Genomic DNA, 25,801 nt, shown 5'->3' with positions numbered 1-25,801 from the left:
CCTCAGGGCCCCACCCGACCTGGCCTCTGCCTGCCTTGTCTTGGGCCAGCAACAGCTTCAGCGACCTTTCTGTTACTCGAACACTCCAGGCTGGTTGCCTTCGGGGGCCTTTGCACACGCTGCCTTTATGATAGGAAGCGTCCTCCTACCTCCTTCTCTGCCCTGCTCTTCCCAGGGCTGGCACCTATGAGCCTCTCCTCTTGATTCCACATCACCTCTCCAGCCACTCTCTTGAAAGCGGGTACTCTGTCTCCGCACGCTGCCTCCTTCACCGCATTTGCCACAGCTGATAATCTTTTAATGGGTTTGTGTATGTGGGAGTATTGCCCATCTCCAGAAACAACTGGAAAATGACACTCTGTCTGTCATCTTCACCATTATCTCCCCGCACCCAGCGCATGGGAGGTGTTTAAATAAATGAAGGCAGTAAGAGGTCTGCACCTTCAGCCTCTATCCTTTTGACTGCTGAATTGCATTGTTTCTGCAGGCAAAGGACCTCGGGCTCCCTCCTCTTGCCTCCTGCTCCCACTTCTCCAGACCTCTTCAATGCCAAGCCCTTGACTTTATCTGATGATCAGATCGGCTAAGCTGAATGCAGAGAGCTGGCCTTTGTAATTCATGGTCTCAAAGATCAGCCCTTTAGCCTTGTGTATGATTCACCTGTAAACTATTGATTACTAATAGGGCCTCTCCAGCCCTTGCCTGGCTCCCGGCCACAGCCTCTCCTTTCCGGAGGCACGGGCAGCATTACCAGGGAGAAGAGTGGGAGCACCAAAGTTGGACCCGGACTATAATTACATAATGTAATACTGGCTCACTCTCAAACCAGCCCTTGACCTTGGACAAGTTACTCAACCTCTCTAAACCTCTGTATTCTCATTTTTAAAGATGGGAATGAAGCCATCTTTACAAGATAAAGATGGTTGTGTGGGCTAAGCACATGCAAAAGTGCTTTGTACACGGTGGTTGTTATATGAGCAACCTCGTTGTCTTTCATTTCCACCTCGTCTCCATATTCTCTCTGCTCAGCTTCCTATCAGATGGCTCCCCCTGGGATTTCATTCATTCGTTCATGGATTCATTCAGCCATTCAGTAATTCGCCCTCAGGGAGCTCAGTGGGCCTCTAACTCAAAGAGGACAAAGCACAAGTTCCTCTAGCTAATTCCGGAGCCTCATTGTCTTTACTCTCTCAGCCCAGCTCTGTTTCCTAGGACATCCTGACGCCACTTGAACTCCAGTGTGGGAGTTGCCTCTCTTCCCAGCCCCTTGACCTCCCTCTGCCTCCGGGTCTTGTCTCATGCTATTAATCCAAAGAAAACACACTCCCTTTCATGCTGTACAGACTTCAAGCCTCAACTCCTTCCTTTCCCGACGAGTCCGGCCCAGAGCACCTCTCTTTCCCTCGAGCATGCACAGCAGCCCGCACCGCCTACCCCCTGGTCTGCTCCCGTGGTTGGGGTCGGTTTCACAGTGCGTCGAGAAACGTAGAGAAAGCAGACAAGGAAGGGGGCAGTTGGCACAGCAGGGAGTACATCGGTTTGCTCAGCTTCCTGGGGAGCTCCTTCTTCCTCTTTCCAGTCAAGTGCGGGGCCCCAGGCTTCCAGTCTGGTTCCTGCTGACCGCCTTGAAGGGAAGCCCATCTGTCTTTACTCTGCCAGAAACCCTCAGAGGGGTTGCCTGCCAGCGGAACTAGAGCCCACACAGCTTCTGGTGTGGAGGACCTCCACCTAGACCTGTAAAAGGGTTTGCTCGGGAAGTCCAGGAGATCCATTTGAATCCTGTTAGAACTAACTGATAGCTGAAAATAAGAAACACACACATCCAATAAGAAATATGTGAGTAACGATTAAATCTCATTCACAATGGAGTTTTTAAAAAATAATTCAGAGGTGCCTGGGTGGCTCCATCGGTTAAACGTCCAACTCTTGATTTCAGCTCCGGTCACGATCTCACAGTTGGTGAGATCAGGCCCCTTGTTAGGCTCTATGCTGACAGCGTGGAGCCTGCTTGGGATACTCTCTCCCTCTCTCTCTCTGCCTCTTCCCCACGCTCTCTCTCTCTCAAAAATAAATATTCCAAAAAAGAATTTAATACAAAATATGCAAAAGAAAAACATGACAAAGAAGAAAACCATGAAACTTTACCAAGGTAAATGAACTAAGCCCTAGATAAGTTATCTACAGTGTTGCTGGCTGGGGAAAATAGCATAAAGATATCAGTTTGCCCAAATTGATCAACACATGTGTGCAATTCCAATCAAATATCAGTGGGATTTTTTTTGGAACTTGATAACTGTAAAGTTCGTGTCAAAGGATAAGTTTGCGAAAATAGCTAAGAAATTTGGGAGGGAGACTGGAATATGAAGAGGGACTTGCCCTGTAAGAATATCAAAATATGATGGGGCACTTGGGTGTCTCAGTCCGTTGAGCATCTGACTTTGGCCCAGGTCATGATCTCACAGTTCTTGAGTTTGAGCCCCACGTCGGTCTGTGTGCTGGCAGCTCAGATCCTGGAGCCTGCTTCGGATTCTGTGTCTCCGTCTCTCTGTGCCCGTCCCCTGCTCATGCTCTGTCTCTCTCAAAAATAAATAAACATTAAAAATAGTATTTAAAAACAACCGGGGGCGCCTGGGTGGCGCAGTCGGTTAAGCGTCCGACTTCAGCCAGGTCACGATCTCACGGTCCGTGAGTTCGAGCCCCGCGTCAGGCTCTGGGCTGATGGCTCAGAGCCTGGAGCCTGTTTCCGATTCTGTGTCTCCCTCTCTCTCTGCCCCTCCCCCCGTTCATGCTCTGTCTCTCTCTGTCCCAAAAATAAATAAAAAAACGTTGAAAAAAAATTAAAAAAAAAATAAAAACAACCAGAATAACTTTAAAAACATAATATCAAAATATGAAATAAGAAAACAGAAGTAAGTTGAGGAGGCATGTTCATCGTACCACAAGTAGCATCCACATAGACAAAGGAGGAAGACCCTGGAACTAAGGAGAGCGTCTAGAATCGGACTCATGACCAAACCTATAGCATTTCAAACCCATGGGGGGAGCCTGGATTATTCAGCGACAAGTGTCCTCCTTCCCCAGGTATTCGTGAGCACTATCCAAAGCTGTCGGGCACATCCTAGGCACCGGGGCCTACCGTCGTGAGTAATACCTGCTCTCACACTCATGAAAACGGTCTTCTAGTTGGGGAGACAGGTAGTAAACAAATGAATAAACTAAGCACAGACTATAATAAATAGGAGGAAGTAAACAGAGCATTTTGATAGTCAAAACATGGGTGGTAGTGGGACAGTTGAGTGTCCATTTGGAAACCTAATGAACCTGAAAACCTCAAAAAATAGAACTAACAAAGTCTGGGGAAATATTAAAGTTTTGCTGTCCAATCATTGTGGGAAGGAGTGGATTTGCCCAAGCATAACATGACCCCCAGTATCCTTAAAGAAAAAGATTACCACACTTGATTATATAAAATGAATAACCCCTACACCAAAATAGACACTGTGGACAAAATTTAAAGGGCAAAGAGATACCAGACGCTAGGAGAAAATATTAGCAATGTATGAAAAACAAATCAAAAAGTATAAAAATAATAAATAAAAATTATACTAGAGTTACAGTTAACTGTAAATAGAATTTTAAAAGACAAGTAACTCAATTAAGATGGGTAAAGTTTGTGAAGACATACAAATGGCCAATGAATATATGCAAAGATATGCACCCTAACTAAATTATCTAAACTTAAAACACCAGTGAGATTCCATTTTGGCTTAGCAGATGGGCAAGTATTTAATATAGAATATATTTACAACATTGTAATATCTGATGTTGATGAGGTAAAGTTTAGAGAGAAGAGTCTTATGAATGCTGTTTAGTGGGAATATAAATCGATATGATCACTGAAGAGAATAATTTAGCAGCATTTATCAAAAATTGTTGGGGCGCCTGGGTGGCGCAGTCGGTTAAGCGTCCGACTTCAGCCAGGTCACGATCTCGCGGTCCGTGAGTTCGAGCCCCGCGTCAGGCTCTGGGCTGATGGCTCAGAGCCTGGAGCCTGTTTCCGATTATGTGTCTCCCTCTCTCTCTGCCCCTTCCCCGTTCATGCTCTGTCTCTCTCTGTCCCAAAAATAAATAAACGTTGAAAAAAAAATTAAAAAAAAATTTGTTAAGTATGACCCATCTTCCCCCCAAAATTCTTGCTACAATCAACTGAAATATTAACAGAAATGTGCAAAGCTACCTGAAGATGGGAGCACTCCTTGCAGTCTTTTGTGAGATAGTAAAATACAACCATGTCCATTTTTGTAGAGAAAAAAATGAACTGTACATATTAGGTACATAAAAGAGTCTTAAGTGAAAAAGGTGACATGAAATTATGTAAAATATGGTCCCATTTGGGGGGAAAAATGCAAGTGTGCAACACTGAAAGTCTGGAAGGATATACACCAAAACTAATATCAAGTAAAAAGCTTTGGAGAACAGATTGGTTTGTGTAAGAAAGAGACTTTTTAAAAATTCAGTACATCTATATATTGTTTGTCTTTTTCTGCCTTGAGCATGTCTTATTTTTATAAGTTAGAAAGAAATTTTTTAAAGGAGATAGTGATAAATGGATTAGATCCTAGAACAGAAAAAGGACATCAGTGGAAACACTGGTGAAATCCAAATAAAGTCTGGAGCTGAGTTCATAATAATGCACTGATTTGGTTCCCTAGTTGTGACAAATGTACCCGGGAAATGTAAGACATGAACAATGGGAGAGAGAGTGAGAGGTCTATGGGAATTCTCCATATTATCTTTGCAACTTTTCTAGAAGTCTAAAACTGTTCCAAAATAACAACTTGATAATAAAAGAGATTGAGAGAGAAGAGAGTCACCCAGACTAGTAGTCAAAGTAGCTTTGACAACCAGAACATTTTGTCCTGGAAGAATTCAGGATTCCTACTCAGCTACCCTGCTCTGGGAGCTCTGTCTGTGGCCTGCAGTCACCCTCCACATGGAAACCCCTGCCTGGCCTCCTCGAATCCCTAGGGATTATCTAAACCAAGCCTATGTGTAGCCAATATCCTGAGTTCTGTTCCTAGAGACCAAGAAGTAGGCTCACCCCTCTCCCCACCACAGCTCTGTCACCCCAACAACCCCTTACCTTTACCCGCGCCCACACACACACACACACACACACACACACACACACACACACACACACCTCTTTTCCTAAGACTTAGTTTTGTAGAGCAGATTTAGTTTCACAGTAAAATTGAGACAAAGGTGCAGAAATTTCCCATTTGCCTCCTGCCCCCACACATGCACAACCTCCCCCACTGTCAACATCCCACACCAGAGTAGTACATTTGTCACAAATGATGAGCCTACACTGGCACATCATTATCACTCAAAGTCCGTAGTTTCCATTAGGGTTCACTCTGATGTACATTGTATAGGTTTGGACAAATGTACCATGAAATGGATCCACCAGTATAATACCCTATGAGTGTTTCCACCACCCTAAAACTCCTTTGTGCTCCACTCATTCATCCCTCCCAGCCATCCGGCCCCTGGCAAGCACTTACTTACTTACTTACTTACTTACTTACTTACTTATTTATTTATTTATTTATTTATTTTACCATTTCCATAGTTTTGTTTTTTCCAGAATGTCATATAGGTGGAATCCTACAATGTGAAGCTTTTTCAGAATGGCTTCTTTGACTCAGTAGTATTCATTCAAGTTACCTCCATGTCTTTTCATGCCTTTTGAGCTCACATATTTTTAGCACTGAATACTATTCCATCATCTGGATGTGCCACAGTTTATCCGTGCACCTACTGAAGGAGATCTTGGTTGCCTCCAAGTTTGGGTAGTTACGAATAAAAGTGCTCTAAACGTCTGTGTGCAGGTCCTTGGACAGATCTAAGTTTTCAACTCCTTTGGGTAAACACCAAGGAACATGATGGCTGGATGGTATGGTAGGAAGAGTATGTTTACTTTTGTCAGAAATGTCCAGACCATCTTCCAAAGTGGCCGTACCATTTTGCATTCCCACCAGCAATGTGTAAGGGTTCCTGTTTCTCTCCTCCTCAACACTTGGTATTGTTGGGTGTTCCGGCTTTGGGACATTCTAAGAGGTCTGCCATGGCATCCCTTTGCTCTTTTCATTTGCATTTCCCTGGTAACATGATGTGGAGCATCTTTTCATATGCTTATTCCCCATTTTGTGTATCTTTGGTGAGGTGTCTGGTAAGGTCTTTGGCCCATTTTTAAATCAGAGTTATTTGTTTTCTTATTGTTGACTTTTAAGAATTCTTTGTATGTTGGGGCATCTGAGTGGCTCAGTTGAGCATCTGACTTGGTTTCAGCTCAGGTCATGATCTCAACGATTCATGAGTTGGAGCCCCACTGTCAGTGCAGAGCCTGCTTGGGATTCTCTCTCCCTACCTCTCTCTGCCCCTCCCCCACTCACACTGTCTCTGTCTCTCTCAAAATAAGTAAAACTTAAAAAAAAAAAAGAATTCCTTGTATATTTTGGATAACAGTCCTTTGTCACATGATGTCTTTTGAAAATATTTCCTCCCAGTCTGTGGCTTGTCTGCTCGTTTTCTTCATTTTCTTGACATTGTCTTTTGCAGAAGAGAAGTTTTTAATTTCAGGGAAGTGGAGCTGATCAGTGGTTTTTTCCACGGATCATGCCTTTGGCATGTTATTTAAAAGTCATCCCCACACCCAAGGTCATGTAGGGTTTCTCCTATGTTGTCTTATAGGAGTTTATAGTTTATGTTTACATTTAAGTCCGTGATCCATTTTGAATTAATTTTTATGAAGGGTTTCAAGTCTAAATTCATTTTTTGCATGTGGACATCCAGTTGTTCCAACACCATTTGTTGAAAAGACTGTCTTTGCTCCTCTGTCAAAGATCAGTTGACTGTATTTACATGGGTCTATTGCTGGGCTCTCTATTCTGTTCCATTGACCCACTCATCTGTTCCTTCACCGACACCATACCACCTTGATTACTGCAGCTTTGTAGGAAGTCTTGACATCAGGTAGTGTCAGTCTCCAGTTTCATTCTTCTTCGATATTGTGTAGCTGTTCTGGGTCTTTCACCTCTCCATATAAACTTCAGGCTCAGTTTGTCGATATCCACAAAACGACTTTTTGGGATTCTGATTGGATCTAGGCCTTCTCAGCATCCCCCTCACAGTCTGGGAAATGGATATGGACTCAGGAGTGATGTCTGGGGACTGTTGTGTGCCGTGGAGGGACGGGTGGGGTTCGACAGTGGCAACATGAAGCTCATAATAATAAGCTGCACAAAAGCCACACCCCACCACCCCTGCCCCACTGTTAGGGACCCCCAGTGGGAGGAGCAGACTGGATGGAAGCGTGCTGCCGGACACTGCTTTCTCTTCCTTCTTGCAAGTCTTTCTTAGGTTTACGACCTTCTCTGACCGGAAGCCCCTGGGAAGAAGGTGCTGGGCCCAGGGTGACTGCCTGCCTCTTCTCTCCGTTCAGGCTCCACTTCCTGGTGTTTGACACGGAGGAGGTCCATGACGTGCTACGCATCTGGGACGGGCCTGTGGAGAGTGGGGTTCTGCTGAAGGAGCTCAGCGGTGCAGCCCTGCCCAAGGACCTACACAGCACCTTCAACTCGGTCGTTCTGCAGTTCAGCACCGACTTCTTCACCAGCAAGCAGGGGTTTGCCATTCATTTCTCAGGTCTGTGCTCACTTTCTGCCCATCCCTCTCCATCTGTCCTGCAGCACGACTCCAGCCTCCCCCACCAACCCCTCTCCAGTGCCTCCTTTCCTCCATCCCTCCCCCACTGTGTGGAGATATTCATTGAGCAGGTGCTATGTGCCTGGGACCCGGTTAGCACTTGTTCAGATATCTGTGCTGAGCTCACTCGGCAGGCGAAGACAGGCAGGCGGCCTAAGAGACACTAACATGCAAACTGTTGAGTATCTGGAGGGTGAAATATAAACTATAATGCTCATCTTGGAATATCAAGGAAGATGTTCCAGGAAACACAGTGTCCAAGCTCAGACCAGAAGCATGAGGGAAAGGCAGTGTTTCAAGGAGGAGGTAGTCGATGATCATGTGCAATTGGAGGTGCCATGGAGTAGGACCTGGGGGCATCTGTGGGGGTCTGTTAGATGTAAAAGAGAGAAAAGGGCATCCTAGGTGCCAAGAGCATGTGCACAAGTAGAGAGGCAGGATAACAGCTTCCAGACATGTAGGCTGAAGCAAAGGGAGCGTGGAAGGGGGCAGGCAGGCACGAGGTGATGGCGATGTGGGGCTCGATCATGGAAGAGCCACTCTGACATGCCTCACACGCTGGTTCTTAGTCTAGTGCAAATCTCCATAAGGACTGGGAGCCAAACATGAGTGATCTAAATTCGATTAATTATGTACTATAGTAGCCAATTATGGAGGAGCATAACAAAGAGCTACCAAAAATGGGCAATGCTCAACATCCAAGTCCCAGTATTAGATAATTCATGTATTGGTCCTGCCTCCCCCTGTGATGCATCGTCTCATCTCCTCTGAAGTGCCTCTTCCGTCACTCATTTCCCTGCACGAGTGACTCTGCCTCGGTTTATGCTTATGTTTATTATACAGCAGCTGTCTTCATTACCATCTCCTTACTCCACTGTGTGTGTGTGTTGGGGGGTTGGTTTCCATGGTGATTCCGGAGCAAGCCTGTGTGGCACCCCTTGCCACGGCTTTGCCTCCACAGTCTCACCTGGTTGGTATACTGACTAAAGGTGGTTAGGCATATTTCTGGCACCAGTTAGGCTGTAATGGTGTCACAAACCCTACTTCCAGCTCTTGTGTGCATCTGTTTTCTCCATGGAGATGAGCATTCAACAGTCTGTAGGGGAGATGAGGGTCTCCAGGATTATGTTCCTTTATACTCACTAACTTGCCCGATCAACACTCATGCAAGCGTCCAGCCTAGCAAGGAATAGCTCCTTGCAGGGCTCATTGGGAGTCTTCTTACTTGGAATCCTGGCACCCATTTGTCAATACCACAGAGACTCTCTGGGGACCATGGAGTAATGCTGATCTCATCTGAGATTAGGTTCCCACCACAGGGCAGCAAGGGAATCATTTTAGGTCAGCATTTCCCAACATCTGTTCCCTGGAGTTCCATGGACTGTTAATTGACGTTGCCGGAAAAAGAACTTTGCATGATCAAGCAACGTTAAGAAGGTGCTTCGGTCAAGGCAGACCTAAAGAGGCGATCTGTAATTTGGGACCCCTGAGAACTTCTAGTATGCTAAGGCAGGTAAATTCAGAAGGTATCTATCTAGTGGGTCACAATTCCCAAACATATTTCACCATGGATGACTTTTTCCTAGACTATCTCAAGAGACTAGCATTTTACAGGACAGACTTTGGAGACTGCTGGGATATGCTATAAAGGATCCCCCAGAAGTGAGGAGAGAACACTAAAGAGACAGCTCAGTCCACTCTCCGGGGAAAGGAGGACCATGAATAATTAAACCAGACATGTATTTTTCTCTGACTGTGCCCCAGCTAATGGTTATGGCTGGGGGAAGAAGAAAAAAAAAACTCCTCTTAATTGCACTGAAAATTCCCCCATAGATTTGCATGATCTGACTTCCACTGCATGTGCAGTGTGGCCACATGGGACAGAGTCCCTGGGCACTCTCGTGAGCCGTGCCTCCGCCCAGCAGCCCATTCTGCTTCCTCATGCCACTCCCAGCCCGTAGACATAAAATTCACCCTTCAAGGTTCCTGTCAGGTGCCACTTCCTCCTAATCTCTCCATTCAGAATAAATTGCTGTGGCCTGTGGCACCCCTAGCACTTTACTTCTGCTTCTTTAGCACATTGTCAACTCCAGACACTCTGCCTTGGCTTGGAGGTGGCCACCTACTTGCCATTTCACAGGCAGCTCTTCGAGAGTCAGGGCCAGGTCCTGCCTTCAGACTCCCCCACAGCGTAGGCCCCAGGTGCTCACACACTGCTTCCTGAATTAACAGCCACGTGACCACCTGAACGCACGAATGGCTGGTTTTCTCCAATGCAAGCGTGTCTTGAGACAAGCTGTCTGGAGCCTCGCGTAGGTCCGCAGAGAGGGGAGTGGGCAAAGCTATCTAGCCTGGGCTCCAGAAAGGCTGAGACCACCTGGCCCAGGGTCTGGGTGTAACTGAGGTTCAGGAAAGGTCACCTTCCCTGTTGCTGCCATCAGTGAGCAAATACCAGGACTACTCCGGGGAAGGGAGAATGGCTCACCCCATGTTAACTTTATAGTGTGTGTTTGACGGGGGATTGTACAGAAATGCCAGAGACGATTAGTGCAGGCTTGGCTTTATTAAGTAAACACGACTGTGTAACATCTAACATCCTATCTGAACCACGTGGATCCAGCGTTTCCCCGGGGCTTTGCCAAGCAGCTCGAATTCAGGAGCATTCAGGAGAGAAAGTGGGAACAAAGAAGGTCAGGGAGACCCTGAAGGAGAGGGAAGCATAGTCACTGCCACCCACTGAGCCGGCTCCACGCTAAAGCGCTCTGCTAATAATTTTCACGGAAACCTTAGAATATGGTGGCCATTATTAATCCATGTTGCAGACATGGGCTCTGGGGCCCAGAGAGGTTTCTCATACAAGGTCATATAGTTAGTAAGCAGCACAGACTGGATCAAAACCCCCGTGTCTGATTCCCAGACCTAGGCTCTTAATCATTGCACTCTGTCGCCTCCCATATAAATAATCTTTCTGAATATGGTCAGAACAGTGAGCTATTTTTCTTCCAGGGAATCATTTACATGTGTACAGCACACTGTAGAGCTAGAGATGAAAGCTAAGTCTGTTTTTAATTGGGAAGGAAGAAGATTGATTCTTATTTGACTTTATAAATAAATTCAGTAAGTGTCAGATGGTGATGATTTGTTCATTTATTTATTCATTCAACAAATATTTACTGAGCATGGCTGTGTGCTGGGTAATGTTCTAGGCCCTGGGGAGACAGTTGGAAGCAAACCAGCCGAGGTTTCTGTTCCCACAGAGATGCACAAGTGATATACAATAAAGAAGCAAACAGACGAATTAGCAAGATTATTACAGATTGTGCAATGAAACAAATGAAACAGGATAATGTGACAAAATTGGTGGAAGGGGGTCAAGATTTGAGCCCAGAAGAATGCGATCAAAGAGGCCTGTCTGAGGAGGTGATATGGGAGCTAAAAACTGAGTGACAAGATGGAGCTGGCCCAGGAAACTCTGTGGCACCTTCGTTCTAGGCAGAAGGGCCAGCAGGTGCAAAGGTCCTGGGGAGAAGTGGGGAGGGGACTGAGTTTGATGTATTGGAAAATTTTACAGACGTGGCTGGAATATAGTATAGCATATGTAAACAAATGAGCATGCCCATATTCTAATAAAACTTTATTTACAAGAACAGGCATAGAGCCAGATCTGACTGTGGGCCCTAGTTTATTGTGTATTGTTATTGGGTATAAGGTATCAGCTACTCTAACTCCAGGCTCATCCACACAGTCCTAGATCTTATAATGGGTGGTATTGGTGTGTACAGCTGCCCTGGGTGCGGGCTTCTCGAGCTTTTCCATTGAAAAGAGCAGAACAGAGTGCATGTATATCCACCTGCAGATCTGGAGGCTGTTAAGAGGCTAAAATCTTTTTGAGGCTTCACGTTTTTGCTGAAGAACTAATGTGAATTCTACGTTCTACTCCACAATAAATTCCTTTCGTTTTGTGCATGTTATTTTCCCCAAAATTTTGGGGTGGGGGGAACTGACCCTCCAAGCAAATGACCATTGTGCATCCTGTGGCCTCCAGAGCCTCCTGTCCCTGGGTCCGGCTGACCACAGTCTGAACAATGGCACAGGTGGGGTCTGTGTAGGCAGCTGGAGCTTGCAGCTGTCCCCGATTCTTTCTCTGGACTTTTTCTTCCATCATGTCCTTTGGTGTGTCTTCTCATGCTGCGTCTGTTCACTCATTCGTTCATTCGTTCATCCTTTTATTTATTTATTCCTTCCCTCCGCCATTCATTTGACATTCGCTTTTAAAATACATGGTCTGTTGTATGCGAAGTTAGGTTACCAGCCTGGGAACATCTCCCACATTCCCACATTTTTGAATATTTGATACCTCTCAGCTACACATATCTATTTTGAACTCTACTTTATCACTTGCTACGAACATCAGACTTCCCTTTGGTTTCAGTCTGATGGGTGGTTGGGCATTTGCCATGCAAGGGAGGACACAGCCTTCACCGGACTCCAGTTCTCCCTGCCCCTTCACACCCGCTGCTCAGTGCTCAGGCAGACCTGCTCCCAACCCGTTGGCAGACCCTTCTGATTGAATACGTGGAGTTTAGACTTAATCGCCTTGTCACTCCTGTTGGCAACATGATGTACACAAAATTCAAAGCTTATCTATGGAACAAGGCTTGTGTCATTAAATCGAATTGAACTCACTCCTACAATCGTGGCTGTGTAATCACACCTAAGTCGTGGTATCTCGTGACAGGTGAAGGTACTACTGGTAAAATAGCTGGTGGTCCCCAGTGGCGGTGGAGGCGGTGACAGGAAATGGGGTGAGAACAGAAACGGTGGCACTGTTGCTGCAGCCAGCGATGCCGGTGGGAGGTGACAGATTGTGGCAGTGGCACTGGCGGTGGGCGTGGTGATGGCAGTGAGGGTAATGAGCTGGAGCCTCATTGTCCGGCAGACATCTGGGCAACCCCACTTCTTCTGTTCCCTCATCCCAGTGTCCACAGCAACGTCCTGCAACGACCCTGGGGTCCCGCAGAATGGGAGCCGGAGCGGCGACAGTTGGGAAGCCGGAGACTCCACGGTGTTCCAGTGTGACCCTGGCTATGCGCTACAGGGGAGCGCAGAGATCAGCTGCGTGAAGATCGAGAACAGATTCTTCTGGCAGCCCAGCCCACCAACGTGCATTGGTACAAAGCAGCTGCAGAGCGAAACCTGCCCTCTGGTCCCACCGGTTGTGTGTTCCAGACCCTGTGGCATAAGTGGCAGCTGCCTCTAGAGGCTGGCCGGGAGAATTGGAGCAGCTGAAAGTTGCAGAAAGCCCCCAGTTTACCCTGCTTATATGCGCACACACACCCCCTCACATTCACACACTCACACTCTATACACGACAAATTCTTCCCTCCCCAAAACGGGCCCCCAAATTGCTAAGCCAGGCATGTCTGCCTCCTTTCTCCCCTGGCTCAGGCTATATAGGTTGGGAGGAAGGTGATGGGTGAGCTCGGCCAGGAAGGTCAGTAGGTTCCCAGATGCCCCTTCCATTACCTAAAGCACTGGAAGGGCACCCATAGGCTCAGGTATAAAGGAAAGAAGTTTGCCCTTTCTCTGCTCAAGGAAATTATTGGTTACCTGGCTGTCAGATCTCCAGATCTGTCCTTAGTCTTAAGAATCTCCCCATTTGACCCATGAAGAAATGGAAACTCTGAGACTTGCCAAGGTCAGGGAGCTTGTAAGAGTTGGGGTGTGAACAATCGTGCTCCCTAGCCACTGGAGACTGGGATGGGGAGGGAGCTTGAAAGGAGGAGAAGACTGGAAAGAGAAATAGAAGCATCCAGGTGCTTACTGCCACATGGCCCTTTTTCTCAGGCAAAGTACTGAATGCATTTATCTCCTGTGTCAACGACAGGTGTTAGAAGAGAAGCGATAGTCCCTGAGTCCCCTTGCTGTGTGCCAGCCCCATACTGGATGTTTTCGTACACAGCCTCATTTGACTTTCCCTACAGCTCTCCAGAATGAGCACCATTCCCTCATTTTACAGTTCAGGAAACTGAAACTTAGACAAATTTGGATATCTTGCCCAAATCACAGGGCTAGGGTATGGCAGAGCCAAGATTCACACCCACATCAGTCTGAATGCAAAGCGTTTCAATTTCCTACCTCCCACACTGACTACTGTGCCGGGGACAGGTCCCAGGGACTTTCTGAGACACAGCCCAGCGGCTTCCACCTGGCCAATGCCCTGCAGGCACCTCTTTCCACAGAGGCTCCAGGGGAGGCTCTGTCCAGGCATCCAAGGACTGGCCTTTGCCGGCCAAGCTCTGAGGCTTGGCACTGAAGGGGACACACTGAATCCCGTCTCTCACAAGTAATTGGGAGCGACCCAGATTACATGGTAGGAGCATGGTGAACATACAGCAGACAGGAAGTTGAGACCTGGGTTCCAGGAACAGCTCCATTCTCAGCTACATGGAGCCATGTAGGAAAGAATATGGGGTACTGAAGGAGACAGATCGGGGTTCAGATCCTGGCTGTGCCATTGATTAGTTCAGTGGCCATGGGGAATCAATCCATCTCTGAGCCTCAGTTTCCTATTCTGTAAAGTGAGAGTAGATATACTTCTCTTGGCATTGTGGGGTGAGGACATAACTAACCCAAATCTCAAGAAATGCTAATTCCCTCCTTGCTTTTCTCTTTCCTTCCTTCCTTCCTTCCTAACTTCCTTCCTTCTTTCCTTTCCTCCTTTCTCTGTTTTCTTCTTTTCAGTTTTACGACTCCCCTCCCTCCCCTGAGCCAGAATCCCATCTGGGAAGGGGAATTCTGGTGAGGCCCAGAAGGGAATCAGATGACCTCTGAGCCCCCTTCCAAATTTAGCTTTCTACAGGGCTGTGATTCCTTAGGCTTCTCTTACAGAAAAGCAGGTCCTGAGATAAGACTGTCCCAGGTGGAGGAGGGGGGCTGCACTGTGTTAAGCTGTTGAGAGCAATAAATGTGCAGCAAGCAGGGCAAAGAGGTTAATTTAGCTTTCATTACCCATTCTTCTGTACTCAGCTTGGGGAAACGTTCCTCAGGCAACAAAATGAATGTCTTTGTCTCTTCGCTCAAACAGTCTGGAAATCCCAGTGACAAGCCCCTAATTTCCAGCTCCCTTGGCAGTCTGCCATGACTGGTCTGGCTGGCCTTGATATCCCTTCATTATAGGGAAAAAGCAAGGGGGGAAAACAAGTATTTATTGAGCGTCATCCCCATGATAGGCACCGGGCTAGACATTTTAGCTGCATTCTTGCAAATGGAATCACCAGGTGGTAAGTTTTGAGCTCAGGTTCTGGATTCCAACCACCGAGTCCGGTGGCTTCACCACAGCAAGCTGTGTGGCCTTAGACAAATTATCTAATCTCCCTGTGCCTCATTTTCCTCTCCTGTAAAATAGGGACAATGATAGCACCTACCTCATCACGTTGTTTTGAAGATTAAGTAAGGTCATACTACAAAGCACTTAGAACCACGTCTGGTTCATGGTGAACACAGTGTATGTTAGAAGCCATTCTCGTCATTTTCTTTTCTTTTTTTTTTTTTTTCAATTTTATAAGTGGGGAAATGGAGGCCCAGAGAAGGGATAGCTTGCCCAAATTCACAGCTAGTAAGCGGGACAATCAGAATTGGAACCCAGGACTGTGTAACTGCAAGTCCGGTGGCCTTTTTCTCAACTCCCGCCCCACAGTACAGCCTGCCCACTCCTTGGCCATCTGGGATGATCAACCACATGCTTCCACTCCCTCCTGGGCTTCCATGGTTTGTAAGCTCGAGCCTGGGTCTGCAGGCCAGAGCCTGCCTTCTGTTTCTGACTCACAGTAGGGAGAGGGCAGGGCATGACCGTGGGTGAGGGACAGGCACCCTGGATTGGGAGCAAGACCCAGCTTCTAGTCCAGCCTGCCTTCCCAACCCTGTGGGTCACCTGCTAAAAGGACCAGGCGATGCTAGGATGTTGCCAAGGCCTCATTTAGTCTGCAACAGCTCAGTTGTCCTGCTGGCTTGCCAATGGGACTGGAAAGGGAAGGCATTTCCTTCCTCGGCATACTCCTCAATCAGCTGCAAACAGGAAGCAGCTAGGAGCCTGGCCAGGCCTTGATACACAAATGGCAGAGGGCAGTGAAGCCCACATCGGGGTCCTGAGTGAGAAGCAGGTGCCTGATCATCCGATGCCAGGGAACCATCTGGAGGGCGACTGTGCCATAGCAGAGGCCTAGAACCCAGACAAACTGTGAGCACTTTGGGGGTTGGCAGAAGAACAATATGGGAAGGTTCAGAAACACCCAGACTCACCCCAACCTGTGGCTAACTTAAGGGGGAAACCCCTGTGCCACAAAAGAGTCTCATGCCTGGTGGCCCTTGCTCTAATGGAGGCATCACTGTGCCCCCTTAAAAGGTCCCCTGGGAGTTCAGACTGCCCACATGACCTGCATCAGTCTCTAGGCCATGGGTAGGGCCACTCTCAGGACCAGGCAGTGGGTCCTGCTGTGTTAAGTGCAAGATTTTATCCTGATCACACAGGCCTCCAGTGCATCTCATTCATGTAACCCTCTTCTCTAAGAGAGTGCAGGGGAGGAGTGAATGAGACACAAAGCAGACCTGATGAGAGGAACCATCCTTGTTCATAGGCGCTCCTGCAGCTGGGGCTGCTCCCCTGCCAGCCTATAGGGAGGAGCACTCCTCTGCTCCTGGCCTGCAAGGGGGAACACTCCTCTGCTCCCCTGCCAGCGTATAGAGAGGAGCATTCCTCGGCTCCCTGGCCAGCCTGTAGGGAGGAGCTCTGCTCTGCTCCCCGGCCAGCACTTCCCAGCAGAATAAAATGGGAAAGGGGCATCCTTTGGAGCCAGACAGATGAAGGTCGAGTCTCAGAGTGACTCTGGGCAAGGTCCTTAACCCCCCTGAGTCCCAGCCTCCTCATTTCTAAACAGCTCATGGAGCTGTTACGAGACGTAAATGAGATGATGTATCTAATATGCTATAGTCATGTCTGACATATAACAGGTGCCCACTTGAGCGTTCTTGGTATTCAAGTTGATACTTGGGATGTACTTTCCATGGGAGGGAAAAAAAAACCCACTACTCTTGACCACTCAGGTTTTACGTTCAGCCGTGTTAGGGCTTTTATGGCCCTGAAGACTACTGCTGTTGTTGTTGTTGTTGTTGTTGTTGTTGTTGTTGTTTTGAAAGACCCTGTGGGCATTGATCTAGTGCTTTAAGCCTTACCCTGAGTGAAAGGTACAGCATGAGGCAATAAAACTCAGCTCTGTGACAAGCAATTGGCTGCTCTTAAGTTCAGTCTTAGATACACCCTTGGCTCCTGCCTGTCTGTCACATCTTGGATTTTCTGGCCTCTCCTTGAATGGCTTTCCAGGCTCCGGTGGGCTCACTACTGGCCTGCTGTACTTCAACCTCCAGTTGTGCCCTGTGGTTTTTTTTTCTCACACCAGGCCATATTTACAGTCTCGGCCAGATTTCCTGTTAGTGACCCCGTATACTTTCCAGCCTCCCCTTTCTCACACCCTACTGCTACAGCACAGTGACCCAGCCATTCAGGGAAGAACCTGATTCAGAATCTGGGAAATGCCCCCACAGGGCTCTGGGCAAGCAACTTCTTGTATCGCCAGCCAATTTCCTGCTGCCCGCCTGCTTGAAAGGCCTGTCATCTCAAGCCAGATGGGGTGGGGACCACCATGGCCTAATGGAGCTCCGTCATATCTCCATACAACTGAGGGGCACACATTCTCTCAGACAAGGTCTTCCGGAAAATTGGAAGGTGTCTGCATCCCCAAGCAGATGCCGAAAGCACTGACAACCAGGAGGCCAGCCACACTTGGCGGGTGAACGTGACTGTGTTTTTCGCTCCTCCTGGCAGCGAGTGACATGGAACGTGGGGTAAACACCCACAAAGCTCACCTGAAAACTGGATGTGAGGCGGTGGAAGGAGACCATGTGTTTCAAATGTCTCAGAGATGAATAAGGGCTCCAAATACTGACTGCTTACTGTATGCCAAATGCTTTAACCACCTCTCCAAAATTTTTACTACCATCCCCAAGGGAAATATAATGTCTTCCTGCAATAGAGAAAGGATGCTGAGGTCCAGAGAGGTTAGGTAAATTCCCTAAGGTCACATAGCCAGGAAGTGGCAGAGCCAGATATTTTGTCTTTGTTTTTAATAATTTCCTGAGGTGAGGGGCACCTGGGTGGCTCAGTCGATTAAGCATCCGACTTCGGCTCAGGTCATGATCTCATAGTTCATGAGTTCAAGCCCCACGTCAGGCTCTGTGCTGACAGCTCAGAGCCTGGAGCCCGCTTCAGATTCTGTGTCTCCCTCTCTCTCTGCCCCTTCTCCACTCACTCTCTGTCTCTCTCTCTATCAAAAATAAACACTAAAAACTAAATAATAATTTCCTGCGGTGAAATTCATGTAACATAAAATTTGCTATGTTAAAATAAATGATTCCGTGCCATCTGGTGCATTCGCAATGTTGTGCAACCACCACCTCTGCTAGTTCCAAAACATTTCTGTCACTTCAGGGTACAACCTTGTACCCATTCCATCCCACCCTGCCCTTGGCCCCTCGAGCCAGGTTTTAACCCCCCTGCACTGTGCCTTACCAGTGCCCAAGAAAACGTGACCCGGTGAGGGGAAAGTCTGACCCTGGTCTTCCTCTCTCCCCAGCTCCCTGCGGGGGAGACCTGTCGGGTCCATCAGGAGTCATCCTGTCACCAAATTACCCAGAACCTTACCCGCCAGGCAAGGAGTGTGACTGGAAAGTGACTGTCTCTCCGGACTACGTCATCGCCCTGGTATTTAACATGTATGTACCTTTCCCCCGGGTGGGAGATGAGGGGTTCAGAGCAACTAGGGGTTTTAGACCCCGGTGTCCAGGTGAGTACACATAGGCGTGCCAGGGGCAGAGTTCTCCATTCCGTGGAAGGTGAAGGAGTCCAAAGGAAGGAAACTAGCATTTATTGGATGTCTCCCGTGTGCCCTGAGCTGTGCTCTGTGGTTTTACACATACTATCTTATTTAATCCTTATGATAATTGATGAAGTAGCTATTATTCTATCTTTTTTTTTTTAACCTCCGAAGGTGTTGAGATTCAGAAAGCAGGGCCTCGCTGGATCCTTTCTCCCCTGCTCTCCTGTGTTTTCCCCTCCTGTTGCCACCTGGCCCCTTCCATCACGCTCCCTAGAGGGGAACAGGCTCAAGTTTTTCTCGGGTTTTCCCCCATCCAGCTCCTGCACGGTCTCCTTCATCCCTCTAGAGGCAAACTCTTCAAAAGAATCATCTCTGCTTGTGTCTCCTTCCTGACCTCCTGTTCACTCTCCAACCACTGAAATCTGGGTTCGGCCTCCACGGTCCCGCTAGCAACTCCACTGATAAAAGACCCCAGCGAACTCCTGGTCACCGCACAAAATGGAACTTTCCACATTTTAGCCCATGGCACTTCTCGCTCGCTCCCTCCATCCTTACCCTGCTTTTTCTCCTTGGTTTCTGTGAAGTTCCTCCCTTCTGGTTCTCCAGCTTTCTGTGACTTTGTGGCTTCCTTTTCGTGGCCCCCTTCCCTGGCCGGGCCCTATCTCCAGCCTCTCCCCTCCTCATCCGCACTTCCTTCCTGGACCAGCCCATCTGCTCCGATGGCTTCACCCTCCTCTTGTAACCTGGAGACTCCATGCAACCACTGCCCAGACTGTCTTCTGAGCTGCAGCCTCCCATTTCCAACTGGTGGAGGTCTGGTACCCGCAGCAGTGCGTACAGAACTAAGCATATGACTTCTCCGCTCAGAAGAGCTCTCTTCTGACCCCTAGGGAGTGCCGCCATCATGCACCTGCCCTGCTCCTTCCATTAGTGAGCAAGGCTTGGAGCCTGTGCGGCCTTAATTCTCCTCACATTTTCCCCTCTTCTCCGGCCTCCCAGCTACTGCCTTGCTTGAAACCCGTATTATTTCTCAACTAAATTACTACCGTAGTCTCTCCTGACTGGTTCCTCTGCCCCCATCTTCCTCCCATGCCAACCTCTTCTCGAGCCGGCTGTCAAAGTGACCTTGTCTGGCGAAAATGCTAAAATAGCCACCTCATTTTCCATTTGAACATATGATAATGTGCTACTCAGCAGTAAAAAGGAATGAACTACTGATACAGGCAACATGGCTGAATCTCAAAAATACCATGCTGAGCAAAAGAAAACAGATACAAAAAAAGACATAATGTATGATTCCACTTACATGAAATTTTAGGATCAGCAAAATAAGTCTATGGTGGTAAAATTCTGTTCGGTGGTGGCTTCTCAGGGTAGGGAGGGTTGACTGGGAAGGGGAACATTCCAGGACGCTGGAAACATGCTGGGTCTTGTCATGCGTGTGTCAAAACCGATAGGGTGGTATACTTAATTGCTGATCATTTCATGGGGTGTGAGTTATACCTCGACTTGAAAACGAAGACACAAACAGATACGTCTTTTATTTTAAAATCCTGTAGTGGCTGTACTTCCATCCTATAAAATCAGAATGTTGAGGGACACCTGGGTGGCTCAGTCTGTTAAGCGTCCAACTCTTGATTTCGGCTCAGGTCGTGATCTCATGGTTCATGAGTTCGAGCCCCACATGGGGCTCTGTGCTGATGGTGCAGAGCCTGCTTGAGATTCTCTCTGTCTCTGCCCCTCCTCAGGTCCCACTCTCTCTCTATCTCAAAATAAATCATTAAGCTGTAAAAAAAAAAAAAAAACAAAAACAAAACTTTGGACTTTTCAGTCCCATCTATCTGGCCTCTGCCTACCTCTCCATTCAGTAACCCCCCCAACCCCAACCCCATTCTAACCCCTGAGCTCCAGCCAGACTGAACTACCCACAGCTTCAAGACTATTTCTTGCCCTTGTGACTTCACCCCTGCTTCTCCTTTCTTGGCGACTTCCTTTTCTCTCCTTGTCCAACTACTAAGGGTCTCTGCATCTCCCAAAACTTCCTCCAGCTTGGCCTCCACGAAAGCTTTCACTTCCTCCTCCCCGAGGAACTTTGTGTTGTGATCCCATGTGCCTGTACAGACCTCATGCTTTGCTTAGTTGTCTTCCCATCCATCGCTTCCTTTGGCCCTATCGCCATCTTGAAGGAGGGGTGTCATCTGATAGATCCCTGTGTCCCAAGCACCTTGCACAGTGCCCGGCACATTGAGAGTGCTCAGCTAAAATACAATGATGGAAGGAAGGCAGGGACAGACAGAAGGCAGTTAGGAAGTGGCAGAGAGATCATCTGTGACCAAGACTGTCTCTCTTCAAACCACTCCTCTGGTGACTTGGGAAAAAGCACATTGGCTGGAAGCTGAATTATGGGAGCAAGAAGACCATACCACCTAGAAGTGGTGGTGTGACCCTGCCGCTGACCCCAGTGCGAGGTGCCATGGAGGAAGGAGGCTGATACACATCTGGCTCCACCCCCCTGTAACTTTCGGATCCCCATCCCATCCCCCTGCCAGCCCAACCCACTTTGTCCTAGAGATGTCACGGTCCCCTCTCTCTGCCACATGTCTTAGCTAAAGAGTAGAACTGCTATTTCATTCTTAGCTGGGCCAAAAGGAATATCTGAGTATCGCAGCCCGTGGCTCAGCTCTAAACAAGTTTGCATCAGAAATCTGTTCCCAACTCACATTCTGTCATTTTCATCTTTGCACACCTGATTAGTGTCCATTGCTTTGTACCTAAGACTTACATCTTGCATACGTACCTGAGACTGGACTGACTGCATCACAGGGCAGGCATATGTTCAGATCTAGTAGGTGTTGTGAAACAGTTTTCCCAAGCGGCTAAGCAAATTTACCTCCTGCCCGCAGGGCCCGAGAGCGCCAGTGGCTCCACGTTCTCTCCAGTCTTGGTATTTCCCATCATTTTCACTCTGGCCAATCCGGTGGGATCAATGACACTGAAGAACTCTAATATTCAATTTGCCAAACTAAGACAGTTTTTTCAAATGGATTTTTTCCCATGCGAGAGTCAAAATAGCCAAGAAAGAGGCATGCTTGTGGGTGCCAGAGTGGGATGGTTGCAAATCCCAAGGAGAGCTGAGAACTGGCTTGGGGATAATGGGACAAAGCCGAGCTCTTCATGAGAACGGACCCCTTCCTGCCTGGGAAAAGCAGGTGCAGATAGCACATTACAGAGAACATCAGAGGCAAATAAGTGGACTGCTCTAGCTGACCACTCGGTATGTAGAATTGGTAACTCATTTTCCCTTGTGCGCACAGCATAGTGAATACAGACAACAATATTGTATTACAATCATCAAACTTGCTGAGAAACTAGATCTTAATTATTCCAGCCACTAGAAAGAAGTGATAACTATGTGACGTGATGAAGGGACTAATTGTCACTACTTTGGCAATCATATTACATCATATAAATGTAGCCAGTGGACATGTTACACTCCTTAAATTTACACAATATTGTATGTCAAGTGTATTCCAATTAAAAATATTTGTGCAGAAAGAGGCTGCTAGATTTTCAGCTCCAGGTTTCCAGACACCAGCTCTGGGACCTGTCTCCTCTGCCCCCACGCCTGACTTCTCCATCTCCTCGCCTGACTGGGAGGCCATCAGGGGGCTTTACCATTTTCCCCCTAGCCAGGAAGTGTCAGGAGTTGGGTGCCGGTGGGGTGAAGGGCTCACTGTCTGGGAGGCCCCATCCTTTGGTTGAGAGCCTAAGGCACAGTATGAGCCTTTTTTGACCTTAGTGGGGTGGGGGTGGGATGTTTTTGTTCCCCAGCTTTAACTTGGAGCCAGGCTATGACTTCCTCCATATCTACGATGGACGGGACTCCCTCAGCCCTCTCATAGGAAGCTTCTATGGCTCCCAGCTTCCGGCCCGCATTGAGAGCAGCAGCAACAGCCTCTTCCTCGCCTTCCGCAGTGACGCGTCCGTGAGCAGTGCTGGCTTCGTCATCGACTACACAGGTAGGGCCCTGGTGGCAGAGAGTAGTGAGGGCAGGGCCAGTGAGACCTGGCAGAGGGGAGGGGTAGTGAGGAGGGCCCTGGGCTGGGTCACCAGCAGCCTCCACCGGCCCTGGCGCCACTGAACCTGCAGAGAGCCCCTGCCTTCCCTGCGGCCCTGAGGGTGGTTTAGCCTTTCCCACCTATGTGCCCCAGGCCTTGGAGAAAGTGGGGGGCTGGCATTCTTCTCGCACTTCATTTCTATCTCCACATCTCTGCTCTTCTTCTGTCCTTTTTCTGTGAGGGTCGTTCCTTGCTCTTCTTTTATAACCTCTGTCCAGACCTAACAGCTCACAGAGGCTCTGATGTGAAGCTCAGTCTTCCTCTCTTCCTCAAAGTCTCCCACCATCCCGGGAACTTCAGTGCCCACATGGATGGCTCATCCAGCTTCTTGGCTATACTCTGGCACCCTGTCGTAGCCTAGACCCTTTCTGATACTTCCCGATTCCGACCCTCACCCCTCCAGCTGTCCCATTCTTTTGCTGCCATTGTATTTTGAATTAAGGCAAGCTGAACAGGATAGAGGTCAAAGCAGGGGTCAGCACATGTTTTCTTAAAGGACCAGATAGTCAATATTTTAGGCTTGTGAGGCATATGGTCTCTGTCACAACTACTCAGCGCTGCCGCTGGGGTAGCCTAAGACCAAACATAAAGGAACGGGCATGGCTGTGTTCCAAAAAGCATCTACTTAACCAAAAAGCAGGGGCACCTGGGTGGCTCGTCGGTTGAGTGTCAGACTTCGGCTCAGGTCACGATCTCACAGTTCATGGGTTCGAGCCCCGCATCGGGCTCTGTGCTGACAGCTCAGAGCCTGGAGCCTGCTTCAAATTCTGTGACTCCATCTCTCTCTGCCCCTCCCCCACTCGCACTCTGTCTCTCGCTCTCAAAAAATAAAACATTAAAAAAAATTAAAATTAAAAAAAAAAAAAAGCAGGCCTCGCTCCCTTCCTGGTCAAGAGCCTAGACTGTCAGATGAACTGGGTTCTGGGCTCATGTTTGCTAGTTAGCAGTTGTGTGGCCTTGGGCGAGTTATGTAACCTCTTGAAAAACCTCCATTCCTTCATCATAAAACAAGGGTGGCCTAATCCCTGCCTCACAGAAATGCTGTGAAGATCAGTGATTCTGTGCAGCAAAGCCCCTGGCCCGGTGCCTGGCACGTCTCAGGCACCCTATAATGTCTAAGCAGCAGCCATAGTAAGAGTGGCTCCAGGCTCTGGGCCACTCCACGTTCTTCTATCCTGTTATTGTCTTCATGACCTTTTCTTCCCTAATCGTCCCAGACGCCTTTATCCAAATCCTAGATCCACTTCTTGTTTGATTGGTGAGCTTGGCAGGCTATTATCTCTTGGAAGCCATTCCTCCATCTATAAAGTGGTGGTAATAATAATTACATTGCAGAAGGTTAAAATTAAAAGATATTTTATACATCCATATTATATGCATGAGTACAATGCCCAGTAGGTACTGAACACTCTACAGATACTCTAGAGATGATGGATTTTGTTATTGTTGCTCTCAGCCAAGTTCACCCAGGCCTCATCAGCCTGTGTGGACAAATGGGGTCATAATACCAGTTAAAATTTAAAAAGTTTCTGGCTCATGTCCCCCACTTGCATAGTGTAGGACCTCAGCAACCTTTGAAAGTGTTCCTTAATTACATATTTCTGGCAACTGCTGGGAATAGCTCACATGCGCTCACAAATTACACCAATCATAACAATAGCTAACTTAGCAACTACCAACCGCCAGTGTGGTCCTAAGTACTTCACATCCATCAACACATCAAAATCCCCAAAACTATCGCTTGTCTGCTATTTGTCAGGTACGGTTCTAGAAGATACTTCGTGCAGAAAGTAGAGAATGTTTTGCTGTGGTCTTCCCTTCCCGTGGGGCTGGCCGAGATGATGGATATTTTGCTGACCTCTCTTCCTGCAGACGCCTGCCATTCAATAAACCTCCCATTCCCGAATCCTCCTACATCAGAACAAACACAGTCACATAGTGTGGAATTCCAACAGCAGCACAACTTAGACTCAGACTGGGACCTGTCACTCCGCCACCCCCGCTGCTGTATTGTCATCTTCGCTTTTCTTATTGTTCACCTCTTGCATCACACTTACAGAAAGAACAGAAGTACCCTCAAGTCCCCTGCCCCCCTGGCCCTTCTGTTGCAGCCTTGCAAAATGGCATCCTTCATCGCACCCACATGCAAGTGGCTGAGCATGACCAGAAAAAGTCACACAAATGTGGCACTTGGAGCCACCGCAAATGATGTCTTTTAACCCTAGACGAGCATTAGCAACCACCTGAGCCACCTCCAACCTGTCCTACCTGGTGTCTTCTCCCTGATGGAGATTCCAAAATGTCACCCCACATGTCACCCCATGATGAGATGATCATCATCTGTGGAAACAGTAAGCTACTGGGTAGAAATCACGGTCTCCTGGCTGCAGGCATCTCTCCCCCCATCCCCTCCACTGAAGCCACGGCCTAGAGCCACGCTTTCAGGGCCTCTTTCCCAATGAAGCCCCTTCCACTTTCAGCTGTTGGCCCAAGACCACATCTACAGGGGACCCCAGCTCTGAAACACAGCCCCAAGGAATAAGGCCTTCCAGGCTGCCATCTCAGCCAGCCAAGCAGCTAAGAGGCCAATCACTGGGACGAGGGGAGAGGTGATGCCCACCCATGAACCCTCCGCTGCCTTGTTAGCATCTGTGGTTCAAACACCAAGATAAATGCGCGTGTTTGGTGCAGGAGGTACCTGGTGAGGCCTGAGGCAGCTTTCCCTCCTTCTCGGGTGGCACACTCCCTAATATTAGTCCCTTCTCTCCTATGGCCTCAGCCGCTGGTCAGGCATCCCATTTCATGGGACCCTTGCCTTGCCACCTGGTCTCCTCCACATCCCAAGATCTCTGGATTCCTGGAATGGATCTACTCTGCTACCAGATCCCATGGCCTCGATGATATCCCCCCATGTTCAATATCTTTATGGGGTGGCCTCCATCACTTACTAACAGTATGGCCTTAAGCAAGTCGCTTACCTTC

The 25,801-nt window shown here is 48.2% G+C and overlaps 1 protein-coding gene across 1 annotated transcript in view; it reads left to right on the top strand.

Moving 5' to 3' along the window:
* The window catches only part of CSMD2 (CUB and Sushi multiple domains 2), a 553,689-nt gene that overhangs the window by 381,698 nt on the left and 146,190 nt on the right, over positions 1–25,801 (top strand). The window contains exons 26-29 of the mRNA XM_040455784.1: positions 7,508–7,710; positions 12,750–12,941; positions 18,459–18,597; positions 22,533–22,720. Of these exons, the coding sequence (XP_040311718.1) occupies positions 7,508–7,710; positions 12,750–12,941; positions 18,459–18,597; positions 22,533–22,720 (722 nt within the window). The remainder of the gene's footprint in view (positions 1–7,507; positions 7,711–12,749; positions 12,942–18,458; positions 18,598–22,532; positions 22,721–25,801) is intronic.

The sequence above is a fragment of the Herpailurus yagouaroundi genome, unplaced genomic scaffold (genome assembly GCF_014898765.1).
Source record: "Herpailurus yagouaroundi ecotype Mexico unplaced genomic scaffold, PumYag 77, whole genome shotgun sequence".
Lineage (NCBI taxonomy): Eukaryota > Metazoa > Chordata > Mammalia > Carnivora > Felidae > Herpailurus > Herpailurus yagouaroundi.
Note: the sequence above shows the minus strand (reverse complement) of the source record. Positions and strands in the feature narration are given on the sequence as shown.